Source organism: Cajanus cajan, chromosome 8 (assembly GCF_000230855.2).
Source record: "Cajanus cajan strain Asha chromosome 8, NIPB_CcT2T_4, whole genome shotgun sequence".
Lineage (NCBI taxonomy): Eukaryota > Viridiplantae > Streptophyta > Magnoliopsida > Fabales > Fabaceae > Cajanus > Cajanus cajan.
Window position 1 is genome coordinate 8,207,636 of NC_138524.1, and position 16,321 is coordinate 8,223,956.

The 16,321-nt window shown below is 30.4% G+C and overlaps 1 protein-coding gene across 2 annotated transcripts; it reads right to left on the reverse strand.

Moving 5' to 3' along the window:
• Window positions 1-391: 391 nt before the first annotated feature.
• On the reverse strand, window positions 392-5,777 carry LOC109798426 (cytokinin riboside 5'-monophosphate phosphoribohydrolase LOG1). 2 transcript variants are annotated; one of them, XM_020358698.3, is made up of 7 exons: window positions 5,157-5,775; window positions 4,579-4,676; window positions 4,443-4,473; window positions 3,402-3,501; window positions 1,342-1,412; window positions 1,052-1,195; window positions 392-691 (listed from the first exon to the last, which is right to left on the reverse strand). In XM_020358698.3, exons 1-7 carry the CDS (start codon window positions 5,313-5,315, stop codon window positions 599-601), a joined length of 696 nt encoding a protein of 231 aa, XP_020214287.1. In that variant the 5' UTR covers window positions 5,316-5,775; the 3' UTR covers window positions 392-598. The 2 variants fall into 2 exon arrangements, with proteins under 2 accessions (XP_020214287.1, XP_029127186.1); XM_029271353.2 differs by lacking the exons at window positions 4,443-4,473; window positions 4,579-4,676 and having other exon boundaries at window positions 5,157-5,777.
• Window positions 5,778-16,321: the final 10,544 nt, after the last annotated feature.

A 16,321-nucleotide genomic window follows, 5' to 3' on the forward strand; every position in this document is an offset into this window, starting at 1 on the left:
GGTCATTATGAGTTTCGGGTTCAGGGTTCAACTTTAATGCAACAAATTAATGGCCTTGTTGCATAATGGAAAAGTAAAACAGAAGAAATACTATAAGAAATATTACATTCAATGATAAATAAAAAATGTTATTATAAGTATAAAATATATATATAGATTTATTTAATATATAACTATATATAATTTTAGTGTTAATTTTTAATAAAATTTAATAATATATATTGTATATTATTATAACTTATACTTACACTTTTTAACAATATATCAATATATGTTATATCTATAGTATAAATAAAAATAATTTTTAATGACAAATATTATGTAATTATATAACAATTTTTTTTTAATGAAGAGAAAAAAAAATACAATTCCTTTGTTTTTGGCAAACAAATTCAATCTCGAAAAACCAGAATTCACATTGAGCAGAGTAGTTAGGCTTCACAGCTACATTAAACTCAGTTCTGTAGTTTACACTAACAAGTAATTGCAAGAACATAAAAGAATTCTGGCTTGAGGAAATTGTGGCCATAATAACAGTAGTAGTCTCTTAAACCATTAAACTAACAACTCTCTACTTGGTTCTTCCATAATCATCTAATCACCTAGACATGTCACAATTTGAGGAGTACTCTATCTGCTCAGTTTCCCAGCTTAGCTTAGAGGCAACTCTTTCATGTTGTGGAAAATATTCCTATCAAAATTAAACCAAATCATATCAGTTGTAAGTTATAATGAATGCACATGGAAGCATGAATCATGTAGAGCTCTAATTGTTGAGTTTGATTTCTGTGTGTTTTCAGCATAATTTTTATTAAATGATCAATTTATCAGAAATATGAATTTTAAAATAATTATTATAAAAATCAACAGACTAATCATACATAATTATTTATGAATAAAAAAAATCGAGCTTAATTAGTAGAGAAGACTATGTAAATTACTGTAAATCTAATATCAAATTTGATTCTGACAGATAAAAAAAATGATGATTGGTGATTAAAGTACTGTTAAACTATCATTGTATGAACTATTTTTTCTTAATAGGAAATACCTCCATCTTTTTGACAAGCTCTTTTGTTGATGGAGCAGATACAATTATGTGGCGAGCTTTGGGGCTAATGAAGCCTTCTTCCACAGCTTTGTCAATGAAAGACAACAAGGAATTGTAGTATCCATCAACATTCAGCAACCCCACCTTTCAAAACCATAATTAACTTGATTTTAGAAATTATTTTCTTCATTCAAAATATAAGAAACAACAATTTTCTTTAAGTAATTATGGAACTTAATAATAGATGTTTAGCTATTTCTAGATGTTTAAGCATTGAGATGGGTCCTTACCGGTTTATCATGGATACCAAGCTGAGCCCAAGTTATGACCTCAAGAAGCTCCTCAAGTGTCCCATAACCCCCTTCACACACAAAGAGGACACACATCATCATTAATTCAATTTTCTGTCTACTTAATGGCTTTAAAAGATGTTTGTTTAAGCCCACAAATTCTTTAAATAAACGGAAAATTAAGTTTCAAAATTATGAGAGGATGGTTGACCTATCAGACGAAGTTAAAATAATATAGAATCATATATTTTAATCTTAATGCGACCATTGTATATATATAAAAAATACGAGATGATAATATTTTTTAATGATACATGACTTATATTGTTGTTGGTAATCCAATAAATGTATTCACTTTTTTTCTTTACCTTTTCTTCCCCTGTTTTTGTGTTTTCATAATCTGAAATCTATTTTTTTATATTATTTTTTCGGTTGCAGTTTTTTCTTTTTTGTTGATTGTTTTCTCGGCCATTTCAATTTGTTATCTTTTTCTTATGTATTTGTTTAATAATACAGATACTTGGACCCAACAACGAGCGACTGAATGGGCCCCTTTTACAGTTTCTGAATAAAAAAGGGAAAGAAGCGTTCTGGGGCCCTTGATTTTGTTTTTATTGGGCCTGTCAGTAAGCTTTCTAAAAAATATGCTTTTCGACACATAATAATCCAAAAAATGCATTAATAATAAAATAATTCCAAGAAAAATATTATTAATATGCTCTTTGACACATTATTTTTATTAAAACATATTGTAGTTTATAATTCTTTTATTAGATAGTCTTTTTGAAAAGATCATCTTATTTTCCACTTTACTTTATATATGTACAACAAAATGATTTCAAAATTTGTTATATTTAAAATTTTCTCTGTAAAAAGATAAAAGAATATTAATATATCTTATTGTATATTTTAAATATAAATACTCTTGAGTATTTAAATGGGTAAGTAACATATATAACTTGATCTGAAAAATAGCGCAAAACTATCAAACACATCATTTAAACAAAGAAAGCTTGTGGTTGAGTATTTTACACTGAGTTAATGAACATGGACAATCAATTCCATGTTTTTTAAACTTAGATCCCATCTATATTTTTATTGTAGTGCACAAATAAAGTAGTGCATCTGCATCACGTAGGTTGAAAAATCTCTTATGGATCATGTGAATTTTGTCCCAGACATGTCTGTACACTCCCTATGGATGAATTTTAATGTCCTCACATTCTATCACATAATGATTTGCGGTTGTCATGTTATATGTGCAAAGTTATTGACATGTAACATCATCAAGGAAGCAAAGTTTATCAAAACAACCTTACATTCATAATAATAACAGAGTTTCTACAGTGAGTACCACTTAACATGTTTCTTATCATTTAAATTTAAAGAAATCATTGGTTTTCTTTTTAAAAGTATTTTCTAGAAACTAATAAAAGAATATTTTTTTTAAAATAAAAATTTCACTAGACAAAAAATAAGTAACACCACGACAATGCTACTTTGGAGACATTAAAAAAAAAAAGTTATACATATATAACAATTCGTATAATAATTTGTTCAATATTACTAATACATAGTGTTTTACCTCTCCATCATTAATAAATATAATAAATGATGTGAAAAAGAATTAAAAAAAATACTGTTGTATAATAATATTGTATAATTTATTATATAAGTATTATTTTTCAAAAAAAAAAAAGACAAAGACAAAAAAAGTGTATGTACCATGATTTTAAACTATGATTAAATTATCATTAAATACAAAACATGCTTGATAAATTTATTATGTTTTATAATAATTATCATGAAATGAATTTTTATTAGTTAAAGGTATAAAAGTTTTCTTACACATGTTGCATAACGACAGTTAAACTCAAAATCAAATAGATTAATAATGCATAGTGGGTGGAACCATTTAAATAGTTTTGACAATCATTTAAATGGGGTAATTTTTGTTTTATATGTGAGTTTATGTAAATTAGAAAGTGCATAGCACAGTATAGTGTTGAATTTATATGTGACTTTAAGAAGGAATAATATCGGTGGAACCATGTACGAACCGGGTAAGGCAATAAAGGCATCAGAGTGCCTAGCCATCTCTGCTTTTCTTTGATGCATGTCTGCTACTGCCATCACTTCCCCCACTGTCTCTCCAGTAATCTGAAAAAAGCCAAATGAATCCAAATTATCACTGAAACCATAAAGAGGTTTTGTGTGTGTGTGAGTGAGTGAGTGATTCTTGTTGCAAGAATGAATAATAATGCATGGATAGGAATGGAAGAGGAGTAATGATGAGTGATGCAGAAGTGGGCTTCACATTTTTCCTCGGGAGATAAACCAAACAATAGACCAAACGAAGAAAGTTACTGATCAATGATAAGAAAATTGGAGATCAAACAAACAAGGGTTGCCATAAGAATCTAAGGAGGGTACATGGAACTTGGAGAGAGAGGGACAAAATTGCTCAGAAGGAATGACCCCAGGTTGCCAGGTGTATTGATGGATAAGTTTATAATGTGAAACCAAAAGCAACCTACAAGAATCACCAAAAAAAGACAAAGTGCAAAATCCATACACTCATAACAAAAGTAAAGTGCAAAATTCACTAAAGATAGATGCTATGCTATTGTTATTGCTAGCTACTTGTATTTTAGTAAAATGACTAATATAATAGATTCTTTATTAACATCATGTAACTTTTAACAGAAAGTTAATGACTAATCCTAAATGTATTTTGATTCATTTAACAAATGGACTTTTCTCAACAGATGTTTTTCATATACATAAATTAGAGATCAAATTTCTGATCACGTGTTTAAGAAACAAACGTCTATCTGCTAATTATATCACACGTTTTTGGTTGAGTAATGCTTCTAGATTGAGATAGAAAAATGTTACAAAGGGATCAATATATAAATGGCATTAACTCTTGGTCTAAAGAGTTTGATAGGTAGCATTGGAACAAGAAAAGCATATTGTGGTTGAAAGGTAAAGTATCTAGATAATTCTCTGTCTCTCGTTCTGTGTGTAGCTGTTTGGTCATTTTCTTTTTATTTGCAATCATGATTGATGAAGTGCCTCCAAAAACATCTTAACATTACCTCTCTTGGCATGAGTGTCTTGGGAATAACTCTGCAGACAATATCATGACAAGAAATAATTGAAATTAACACCATATCCTATAATCCAACATGACACCACCAACACAAATAAATCACTACAAAGTAAGATGCTCACCCAATTACATGGCGACCCCCATCATAAACAGCCTGGGAAACCAACCCCATCAAACCAATGCTGCCTCCTCCGTAAACCAGATCAATATTTCTTGATACCTTTTCAAGATTCCAAAAAGTACCCAAAGAAGTGAATTTAGTCTATAATTCAACAATGGTACTCTCTCAAATTCTCCTTCCAACAACTCTATGAAATTAGGAAAAATGGTTTGTCCTTTGTATAGACCATACTACAAAATATCCGTGTAAAAACATAGAAACTGAATTGAATTATTTCTCCCTCCCTCTGTCTTTTTTATGAAAAAACATAGAATTTTTTCTTCCCTCACTTTCCTTGAGGAGCTTATGTAGTTGAAATGTGGATGAAGGAGTATCAAGAAACAGAAGAAGAAACACCAAACAAAGGTTTAATAACCACTTAAACCAAAACAAGACCACCAAAAAGAAAAGGATGAAACAAGATAAACCAAAGCACACCAAAAAAACAATACATGACAACTCACAAGTTCAATTGGGAAACAGTATTTCAGATTAGAAGAAACATGTCATAACAAAAGAAACAAGAGAGAGAGACATTACCAACTCTTTTCCAAGCTCAATAGCAGCATCCTTATAGGTACTCTTGTTCCCGGGGCTGCTACCACAGAACACACAAATCCTCTTGAACCTTGATTGTTTCATCTCAGTTTCTTCACCCTCCATCTCTTCCTTTTTCTCACACTGTGTCTTCTCTATCATCTCAGTTTCTTGAGTTGAGAATTCGGTTAATTGATGTTAAGTGTATGTGTATGTATATGTGTGTGGCTTTATATAAGGGTAGCATAGGCACACGCGAGGGTGCATCTATTGTGGAACCATTATCACATCATGAACGATGACGATGATGACTCCTCCTCCCAAGTTGTACGTAGGAGAAAACTTGATCCACAAACGTGTGTGTTTGTTTTCTACTCTACTATGGTCCCCTGTACCAGAAAAATTAAAAGAAAAAAAAAAAAGAAACACAAACCGTGGTCCTATGTCAAGATCATGGTGCGTTTTTGTTTCACCAAATTGAGTATTGGAATGGGAACGCAATACTGGAAGATGAAGCTGAACTCTCAGTTTTGATGCCTCTAAAATACAGTTTGAAAGGGTTGGTTTGATGAGTATTGTTACTCGTAGTTTTATAACATCATTCAAGAGTTACCAAGGTTGAAAAGAAGACAAATAGCATAATATAGGCGTGGAAATGAATACGTGGAAGTAGTATCGTGGTTGTTTCTATTCTTAATATCCACGTGGGAAGTCAGAGCCAAAAGCAAAATTTAGTACATGGGTACATCTGGGACCTTTTTATAGCGAGGAAAATGTTTGGTAGACATAATTTGGGGGGTGTAGACACTTGGACTGAGATGAGATAAGGAAAAGATGAGAGAGAGTGACCAAGTGCATGATAATACTGTAATACTGTTTAACTGTTTTATAAATTAGAATTGTATAACAATCCCACTTTTAAGGTGCAACCTTTTCTTTTATTGTATATATTGACCAAGACCATGGCCACATATAATATTAGTGCATGCTTCTTTACATAATTTTAAATTGCGAACATCACTGTATTTACCAGTATTATTAAATAAAGTCATTAGTTAATTGAGCTTTAAAACAAGTATCTTGGAGGTAGCACATAATTTTCTGATATCAATTTCAAGGTATCCCCCCCAAAAAAATATCTTCTATTTGATTTGCACCAAGGATAGTGGTTAGATATTTGTTAGGACAGAGGAAGTTGACCCAATCTCCAATTTTGTGGATGGTGTTTTCAATTCTTAAAGCACAGTATCAGAATTTTTCTTTTTGGTCATGAAAAGTGGTAGCAGAAGAGGTACCCCTAATGTTAGTGGGTATAATGTTAATAGCATGTTGGTTTTATCAGTAAGAGCCATCCATCCAAGATGTAACATAGTTAGTAAATAGATAGATTCCTCAAGTATAAGTTTAATTTTCTGACTGAGTGTAGAAAATTTTTTGTTAAGAGAAACAAAATTCATTTGATAACTTTAAAATGAATTAGTCTCTGAGACTCTGACTATCTATAAGAATAATTGTTCACTACTATTAAGATGAAAATTAATTCACAGTCCTTGAACACTTGTGTCAACCTGCATAAAAATTACCACAATAGTAGAATGGCATAGCTGTTTAAGACTGGCCCGTGATACCCTTTCCCCCTCCACAGTTCTGGCTTTGACATAGCCAATTCTAGTGTTCTAGCTAAACCATAGGTATTTTCATTCGGGTAGACTTTTAATCAACTACTTCATCGCACTCGCTTCATTTTGGTATCCAACTAACGTGTCCACTCAACAACTTCCATTATCTAGCTCCTTGACTCTGTAAAAGCTCCAGAGATAAGACATCTAACTCTTAGACACACAATGAGACAATATGTGTGTTGCTATTTCTTTTGGGTAATTATCCACAGAGGTGACTAATCTCAATAAAAAAATCGTAGGTACATATAAAATAAGTATTTTTTTCTTAATATAATTTATTTTCTATTTAAGACCAGTACTTGTCAATATGTGTGTGGTGCTATCTGTCAATACGTGTGTACATCATGTGATGCCGTAGATTGTAACGTGTAGGCTATAAAATAAGGGAATTCTTATACCGTTACACGGAGACAAGATTTACATTTAAGCTCCCAATCGCATGTTAGCAATCATCCACTTTGTGTTGTATGCACCCTCAACCACTTACTTACTAGTACAAACTTGATGCATGCCTAGGAAACATTGATTCTTTTTTATCACTCAGATTTAGATTCATTGGACATTAAAATAAGTTACCCCTCGTTCCTGTTCTGCGTAGACAAACAAAGCCTTGCTGTCCCTATTCTTCTAGACTTGCTATTTTATTTTCTTCCTCATGCTTAGCTGCTTGCAATCAATTGCTAATATACAACAAGTACACATATACGGTCATATTTAACTGTTTATATTATACTGTGAATTGATACCAAAACCAAAACAATAGCAATTTTAAATACCCATTTATTTTGTTTGTATAGGTGTATTGGAGACCCAATTGGTAAGAATGTTAATAATGCTTTCCAAAAGGAAACATCACATCAAACAGTGTTTGTAAATAAAGGTGGAGGAACATGTTTTCATGTATATTTCTGCTACGCATAAATGTTACGCGTTTAAAACCACTTGATCAAAGTCGGAATATTCTATACCAATCTTCTCTATACAGTATACCTACTTATTCGTCTAACTAGATAAACGACATATGCGTTGAGAATTAGTCTAAGATAGTACTTCTCCATGAACGGAGTTTGGAATTCGTGTTTTTGCTAAAACTAAACAAACTATTAGTCTGTTGGTGTGAACCGTATTCACTGCTAGAACTATTTCTTTTTCTTTCTTACAATCCCCTTACTTTATTTCCCCACATACTCAATTCAATCGCTTTTGGTCAATCCACTAGCTTTAAGCCATGGATTAACTAAAACTATGTAAGTTTGAATGGTTTCATTTCGTCAATTCATCCGTGCAATAATAGAAGGTGATGAATCGAGAACTTGATGAATAGAAAGGAAATAATGGTGAATATGTACTTCACTGACACCAATGTTGTTTTGCTCAATTGAGACATATAGATAGGAACAAGCACGTGCTATCCCCTCCAAAACCATTCTTTGTGGAAAGAAATGATCAATTATGGGGTGTGGTCACAAAGTCCTCTTGGCTTGGTCCATCTCTTCTCTAGTGCCAATAAAAACTTGACGCATGTGTATAACCCCATGACTAGTTTGGCATGAAATTAGAGGTTAGGCTATGTTGGTGTTAAAATAATGTATGATCGGTCAAAATCATATTTTAGGAGTATAAATTATTTATTAATTATTATTTTTTGGATACCATGTGAACTATGTTTAATTGTTTTTATATATATAAAAGTAACAATATGGAATTTTTCCTTTGAACCTCACTCATTTTATGACAATGAGTTAAATACTTTGATCATGTTCAACATTCGGTAACAAATTATGAAGATTGTGCTTATTATTCCCAACACTTACTAGATAAGATGTTTGGCATTATGTTCGGTAAGTAAACAATTGCCATCACTCCATATCTTTATCCTTTGTTGGGGGAAAGCATTGCAACCGATTGTTTATTAAATAAGTATGTTAAACATATCTTACTCCAAATTAAAATAAGTAAATAAAGTTAGTACTACTCAAGATCGTTGGTGGGGAAATCATTGGTCAAATCTTGATTGATTAAATATATTCCTTGCTTGAGGGGTGTAGTGTTAATACTTTGCCCTGTTTGTTTGCAATTATAAATTAATAATTGAGTTACACAATTAATGGTGGGAACTGGGAATCCTACTCATATAATAATCATCCACACTCGCAGGTTGAGAACCTATATATCTATCCCCTTTTCATTCTCGTGATTTATTTTCACCTCAAGAATGATTAACAAATTTATAGACTAAAAGCCGGTAAATAACTAAATATGTTTGCAAGGAAACTAAATTAAAGTTCTCATTCTGTCTTTTATTCATACAAGAATAAAATGCTCGTCCAAAGGTTGCCTTTTCGGATAAGGCACGCATTCTCTTTCATCAAATTGAGGACTTAAAAGCATTAGACCAATCCATGCACAATGGAATCTAGTGTGGAGCATGTAGTTAGAAAATGAGGTCAATTTTGTTGATTATAAAAAGACTAGTCAATTTTTAAGAAAGCCTTTGATGCAAGATTGTTTGGGGAAAATCATGAATTTAGCTAATGAGCAAGCAATTAAAAACATGGTGTAAAACTAGGAAATGGGACCTACCCTTCCAGTTTCATATTGATTGTTACGAGTCAGCTATGGTCCGTGCTTTCATTTTTTTTTTGTTAAAAAAAAAAAAGAAAAGAGAAGCTTCTCCTTTTCTTTTCCACCCTCATCAGAAAAGTGTGTTGGAATTTTATAGCTTTCTTTACTTCACCTAGCATCCAATAAATTTTCAGATATCCTTTTAAGAGGGTTCTAGTGTGGTCACTTGTCATTCCCATTCATTTATTAAAGCGTGCACCTTTTAATTTTAAAAATCACATCCCTTCATATATATATATATAACCCTGGTAATGAATAAGTTATCAAGTGTAAAACCCTTGACTAGTGATTAATATATTATCACTATCCATTCTTTTTTACAAATCTAAAAAAACACTGATTTTATTCCTATATATATATATAGTTAAAAAAATATAATAAAAATTATTACTTTTAATATCTTTTATCATTAATATTTTTAGAGTAATCAAAACTAGGTTTGCATATGATCAAAAGGGAAAAATATATTATCTATATCGTTAAGTGTATCGATCAATTAATATAAAATTATTTTAACTTAATTAATAACTTTGAATTTGAATTTTGAGTATATAGTTGTGTTAAATATTTGATAAGAGAATTTTAATATTTATTGAAAAACGAGTTGGGAATGTTGGCCTGTTCGCATACCACTAATAAAATTACAAAAAAAAAAAGACTGCAAAAAAAATGTATTTTATGTTCAAATAAAAAAACTGCTACAAATAAATAAATATAACTACATGAAATTGAAAATGCATATATATTGTGCATAATATATGTTCAACAAAAATAAATTACAAACTTACAACAAAATTAAATAGAAATTAGTTCCCTTACAACAAAATCAAAATCAAATTACAAACTTACAAATTACTAATAATATAAATTTTCTAATAGTTCACAAATGAAGCCCAATTACTTATGTGTGCTAATGAAACCCAATTACGTATGCAGGCTAATGAAGTCCAATTACTTATGCGGGTTGTGACGAACCAGCCCGCCATTTGACCTAACAGGTTGGTGAGCTTGACAGGACAAACTTAACTGGTTGAAATCATGGGTCTAACCCCGCCAATTTTTGATGAGCCAACAGATCGAGCCGTAACCCACAACCCATTTTACTACCCCTAAGTAAAATATTAATGTCGGACAATCATACATGCATATATCAATGTATAAATTTAAATCAAAACTTCATATTTATTTAATTTTACCAAAAACATAAATAACGTAACAAATCAAAGGATAAACAAATACTATATAAAACTTCAAAAGAAAATAAAATCTAATTAACCCTCACACGAGAGGTTTAAAATTTAGTATGAGAGAAAAAATAACAAATATTATAGATGTCCGAAACTAATTAACAAGAAATACGTTTTCCTTACATTAACTCAATATGTAAGGTTTATGATATTTAGATTAACTAATAAGACTTTTATCTTAGTTAGCATCCTAGAGACACATGTAAAACACAAACAAACATAAATATACTATAAAAATTAATTAAATATTGTAAATAATTATAATTAAAATCAATAAACACTATGTACTATCCGTACCGCCATGCCAAGCTCAAGCTCGGCATCTCAGTGTAGAGTGACCTCGAACACGTGCTAGGCGACGTCAGCCCGACATCCAAATAGGTCATAACTGATCTCAGGCCCAAGGCCCAATGAAACCCTAATTCACACTAAAATACGTGCATTACTTATACGAGACTCATACACCCACAAACACTAACTTTAGCATCAAAGTCTCTTTTGCAGGTACCACTCCCGCCTTGAAACAACAAGCGTACCCAGTGAAGGAGATTCGCCGATCTTATCCAGCAGATTGTCCTCTACGACCGATCTCCGGTAAGAACAACTATAAAACTTTTTTTTAAATCTCTTAGTCTTTTCCGTGTGTAGGATTATGTGAATATAGGAGAAAAGGATTAAGCGGGAAGTTGATCACCCGCGAGATAGCTTTCCTTCGCAACATGCTCTATTGCTCTTGAACTCACATAAGGAGAGTAAGTATGCATGCATGTCTTAATGCATTATATATTTGGGAATTGATGATAAATTAGAGCAACCTGAATTATCTTTTTTTCTCGATTTTTTTCCGGTAACATATGTAACACAAATGATGCTTCCTTTAATGTTATGTTTAGCAACATGCTTTCTTTTTAGTAATCACATACTACTTTCTGGTATTCTCATGTACATTTTTGTTGTTCTTGGGTCTTTTTAACATGGTTTCACTATTGTTTGCATTTGAATTTTTTTTCAGGGAACCATTGCTCAATATGTATATTACTTCGAAAGTTTTAATGTTACTAGAAATTTTATAATTAATATTTTATAAAATATTATTATTTTAATTAATAAAAATGAAGCTAGTAACTTATAAATTCATAGATTGATGCGAATTTGTTGTGATTGATCTTTATGTACATGCATCTTAATTGTTTTTCAAAGAAAAAATGGAAAAATATCTCTCAAATAACACACTATTACATTAGAATAAATTTAATACAAATGATATTAATAAATAGCATCACATGCAATGATAAATTGGATCAATTGTATAACATTAATTAGATTTAAAGTATGCCTTTTTTCTTACAATTATATAATAAGTATATTTTATGCGACAAATTTAATAACAAATACATTTTATTTGACAGATTCACTAATAATATTTTAAAAAAACATTATATTGAGATTTTTTAAAATTATAGAATTAAAAAAATCAATTTAAAATTTAAGAGGTTAAAATTAAATTTATCCTATAAAAGATGTCATGTGTTAAAATTAGACTGTATACATTTGAGAGTATTGTTTCAAATGGCCACTTAACTTTTAGATAAATACTTAAGTGAATAAGAAGTGTCATATGAAAAAAGAAAAATAATAGTATATTTTAAGAGACAAAATTCAAAGAATTTTTTTTATAAGACTAAAAACAAAACTTACTCATTATATATATATTTAACTCGTATAAAAATATTACATAAACACAATTAAACAGAGTGACAATAATAAACACGTCTATAAAAATATATGGTGCATGGTTTTCATTTTTTAAAATTTAAACTCAGCATCTGGAAAATAAAAACCAGGCCAAGGTTACGTATCTATTTTCATATATTATTACAATCCAACTAATTAACGTAAAAGAAAAATTGTAAAGAAGGGATGGGGAGAATGGCATGCATATTGATGAGAAATGGTAGTGGTTGTGAAGTTCTTTGCAATTTTAACAAGTTCTAAATTATAATCCCAATCGAACCACCGACTTCTGATTTGTCTTTTGAGGAAAGTGCTGTCACATAATTTTCTTGGCTAGTCACTTTCTTGAATTTCAACATCAAAATAAAGAATATGAGGTGGGAGAAGCCAAGTTGAATACGTAACTTGGGGCGTTTCGCAACACATTTTCTTGGTTGGGTCCTAAAAGTTCCTTTTGCGTTACGTATATTCCCTCCAATTTAAACATAAATTCCTCCTCAATTCCGGCCATTGTTTCACCAAGGAAGAACAAGCAGAGAGATTCTCTTTTCATTTTTATTTCTACTTAATAATTGTGATAATGATCAAATTATTTGTCAACCAAGACCTAATGATCAAATTGTTTGTCAACCAAGACTTGGAAAATATTGAATGCACGTATAATATTAATTGAATGTACAAATACTTGTGAATCCAAATAAAAATCGATGCACAGCCGCAGATAGTTACCTAAACAATATGTAAATAATTACGTTTATTATTATTATAAGCGTTATTTAATTATATATATATATATAATCTAAAACACTTATTATTTAAAAACTATTTTAAATTTTAACTAAATCAAATTTAGTGAGAATTTATTTAAGACAATAAAATTATTTTAATGCCCTTTATTTATAAAACTTGATCTTGTGACCTAATTACCGACATGAAAATGGTTTATATTCTTGTTCAACGTTGAAAGTCTTATCTTCGTTATTGAATGTGATGGGCACTTAAGTTTCTTTATTTAGAATGAAAAGTACGTAGATGCATTTTTTTGTATACGTGAAGGTGAATTTTAACATGGAAAAATGTAAAAGTTGTACGTGATGGATCACACAAAAGATAATCGTCTCTAGTAAGTTCTCAATTATGATTCTGATGAGATATGTAATAAAAGTGCTTAAGTTAAGATTATATGCAGATGGAAAATGCTTTGTGCTATGGCTACAATTGCTGAATCTATTGTGGACAAAGTGGTAGTTTCTTCAAAATCGTTCAAGGCTACTAATATAACTTGATAATAGATACCTAACTGATAATTCAAAAGCTTAAATTATTAAAACCCTTTTGATTTCTGAATAAATAAATAAAAACTTTTGATTTCGCTATATTTTGATTTCTTCATTCAGATCCACTAATGAGTAATGTACTAGTAGGCACCTCTCGGCCGGATCATAGGCCGAAACAAGCACTAAAACTAAAGACACCACCCCTTCGGCCTGCTCATAGGCCGAAACAGGCACCTAAACCGATGGGACCTCCGCTTTTGCCCTACCCCTTCGGCTGAGGAGTCGGACGAATACCCCTCTCGGTCCCAAGTTTAGCCAAGCACCCCCTCGGCTTCTATCTAGGCCGAACACCCTTTCGGCCCCGAGAGTGACTTGGTATTCCCTTGACTTTGGAAAAGAAGGAAGAATCCCAGCATAAAGACAAAAGAAGCACCCAGGAGGAATACTCAAGAAACCCCTCGGCATGGAGTTTGGCCGAATACCCCTTCGGCCCCAAGCTAGGCCGAGCACTCTTCGACCCCAAGCTAGGCCGAACACTCTTCGGTCCCAAGCTTGGCCGAATACCCTTTCGGCCCTAAGCTAGGCCGAACGCTCTTCGACCCCAAGCTAGGCCGAACACTCTTCGATCCCAAGCTTGGCCGAATACCCTTTCGGCCCCAAGCTTAGCCGAGCCCCCCTTCGATCTTATGCTTGGCCGAAGACCTAAAAGAAGGACAACTCGCGGTAAATACGTGACAAATTAGATACCTGTTACACAATAATTATCATGCCTGATTAAGAGAGATTAGGGTTAATCAAAGTGTTACCCATCTCCTAAGACAGAAGGCCCACCAGGCCCAAACATGTCACTATAAATACATAGGTGATGAGACATAAATGAGATACGTTTTATCCAATATAAAAGCCTATATTCACTACAAGAAAAATAATAAATTGCGACGGACAAATTGCGACGGTTATCTAGAAACCGTCGTCGCTTTGATATTGCGACCCTTCATACGACGGTTTTTCAAAACCGTCGCAAAATTGTTCAACATTGCGACGGTTTATCGTAAACCGTCGCAAAGTTTGTTTAACATTGCGACGGTTTATCATAAACTGTCGCAAAATTTTTTTAACATTGCGACGGTTTATCATAAACCGTCGCAAGTTTAACATTGCGACAGTTAATCATAACCGTCGCAAATTTAACATTGCGACAGTTAGTCATAAACCGTCGCAAAATTTTCAGCATTTTTTTTATTAGAATTTAAAAGTTTTTTTTTAAGTATTATGTATATTATCTTAACGAACTTATATTTTATTAACAATTTTATATATACTTTCTTTAAAAATATAAAAATAAATATGTTAAAATTTATAAAAATCCAGTTTAATTTATTTATGATATAAATATGTTTTTAATATCTAATATATATTTTTAGAAGATAATTTATTTTAAAATATATCTTATAATAACAATTCTAAATGGAACATAAATCTTCTGATTTTTCTTAGTTTGATTTTTTTAATCAATATATATAATTTTACTATTTTGATTTTTTCAATCAACGTATACAATAAAGAAAAAACACAAAAGATAAACATGCATAGTAAAAATTTATTTTATCAAAAAACTTTTTATTTTAATATATTACATTATATATGTGAATATTAAGACATATATATATATATATACATATATATATTATAATTAAACTTTTTTAAAAAATTAATTCATTATTAAGAAAAAAAAAATTTATTACATGAGAATTAATTTCTTTCAAAAATTTGATAGATATAAAATAAATAAACATTTTTTCTGAATCTATATTTTTATTTTATTAGAATATAATTTTTATTTTTTAAAATATTATTTTTTTAGATAAAAAATTATGTATATGTCAAATAGTAGTGGGGCAAGTGCCCACTATTCCAAATGTACATCCGTCCCTATATATATATATATATATATATATATATATATATAATATAGGGGGTTATAATTATACCAATGTAACTTTTATTAAGTATTATGTTGTTCAATAACTTTATATTAAATGTGTATTTTGTAAATCCAACCGTTAAATTGAAAGTTCATATCACTTTATAAGTGTATATCAAATTTTGTTAAAATTGAACAACAACTGGAAGGTAATCAAATTGTTTATATTTTAGTGTATTTTAAAATGAATATATGACATCAATTTTGTTTTATAAAAATGAAGTATCAAACCATCTTGGATTAATATAAAGTTTTGTATATATAATCTTTGAGAGATATGAACTTTCAATCTAACAGTTGGATTTACCAAATTCACATTTAATATAAAGTTATTGAGCGGTGTAATACTTAGTAAAAGTCACATTTAATATATATATATATATATATATATATATATATATATATATATATATATATATATATATATATATATATATGAGGGGGTTTATAATTACATCAGTGTAAATTTTACTAAGTGTTACACAACTCAATAACTTTATATTAAATGTGAATTTTGTAAATTTAACCGTTAAATTGAAAATCTTTTACTGTTAAATCATATATACAAAATGTTAAATTAATCGAAGATGATTTCTTATAAAAACAAAATTAAATCTGT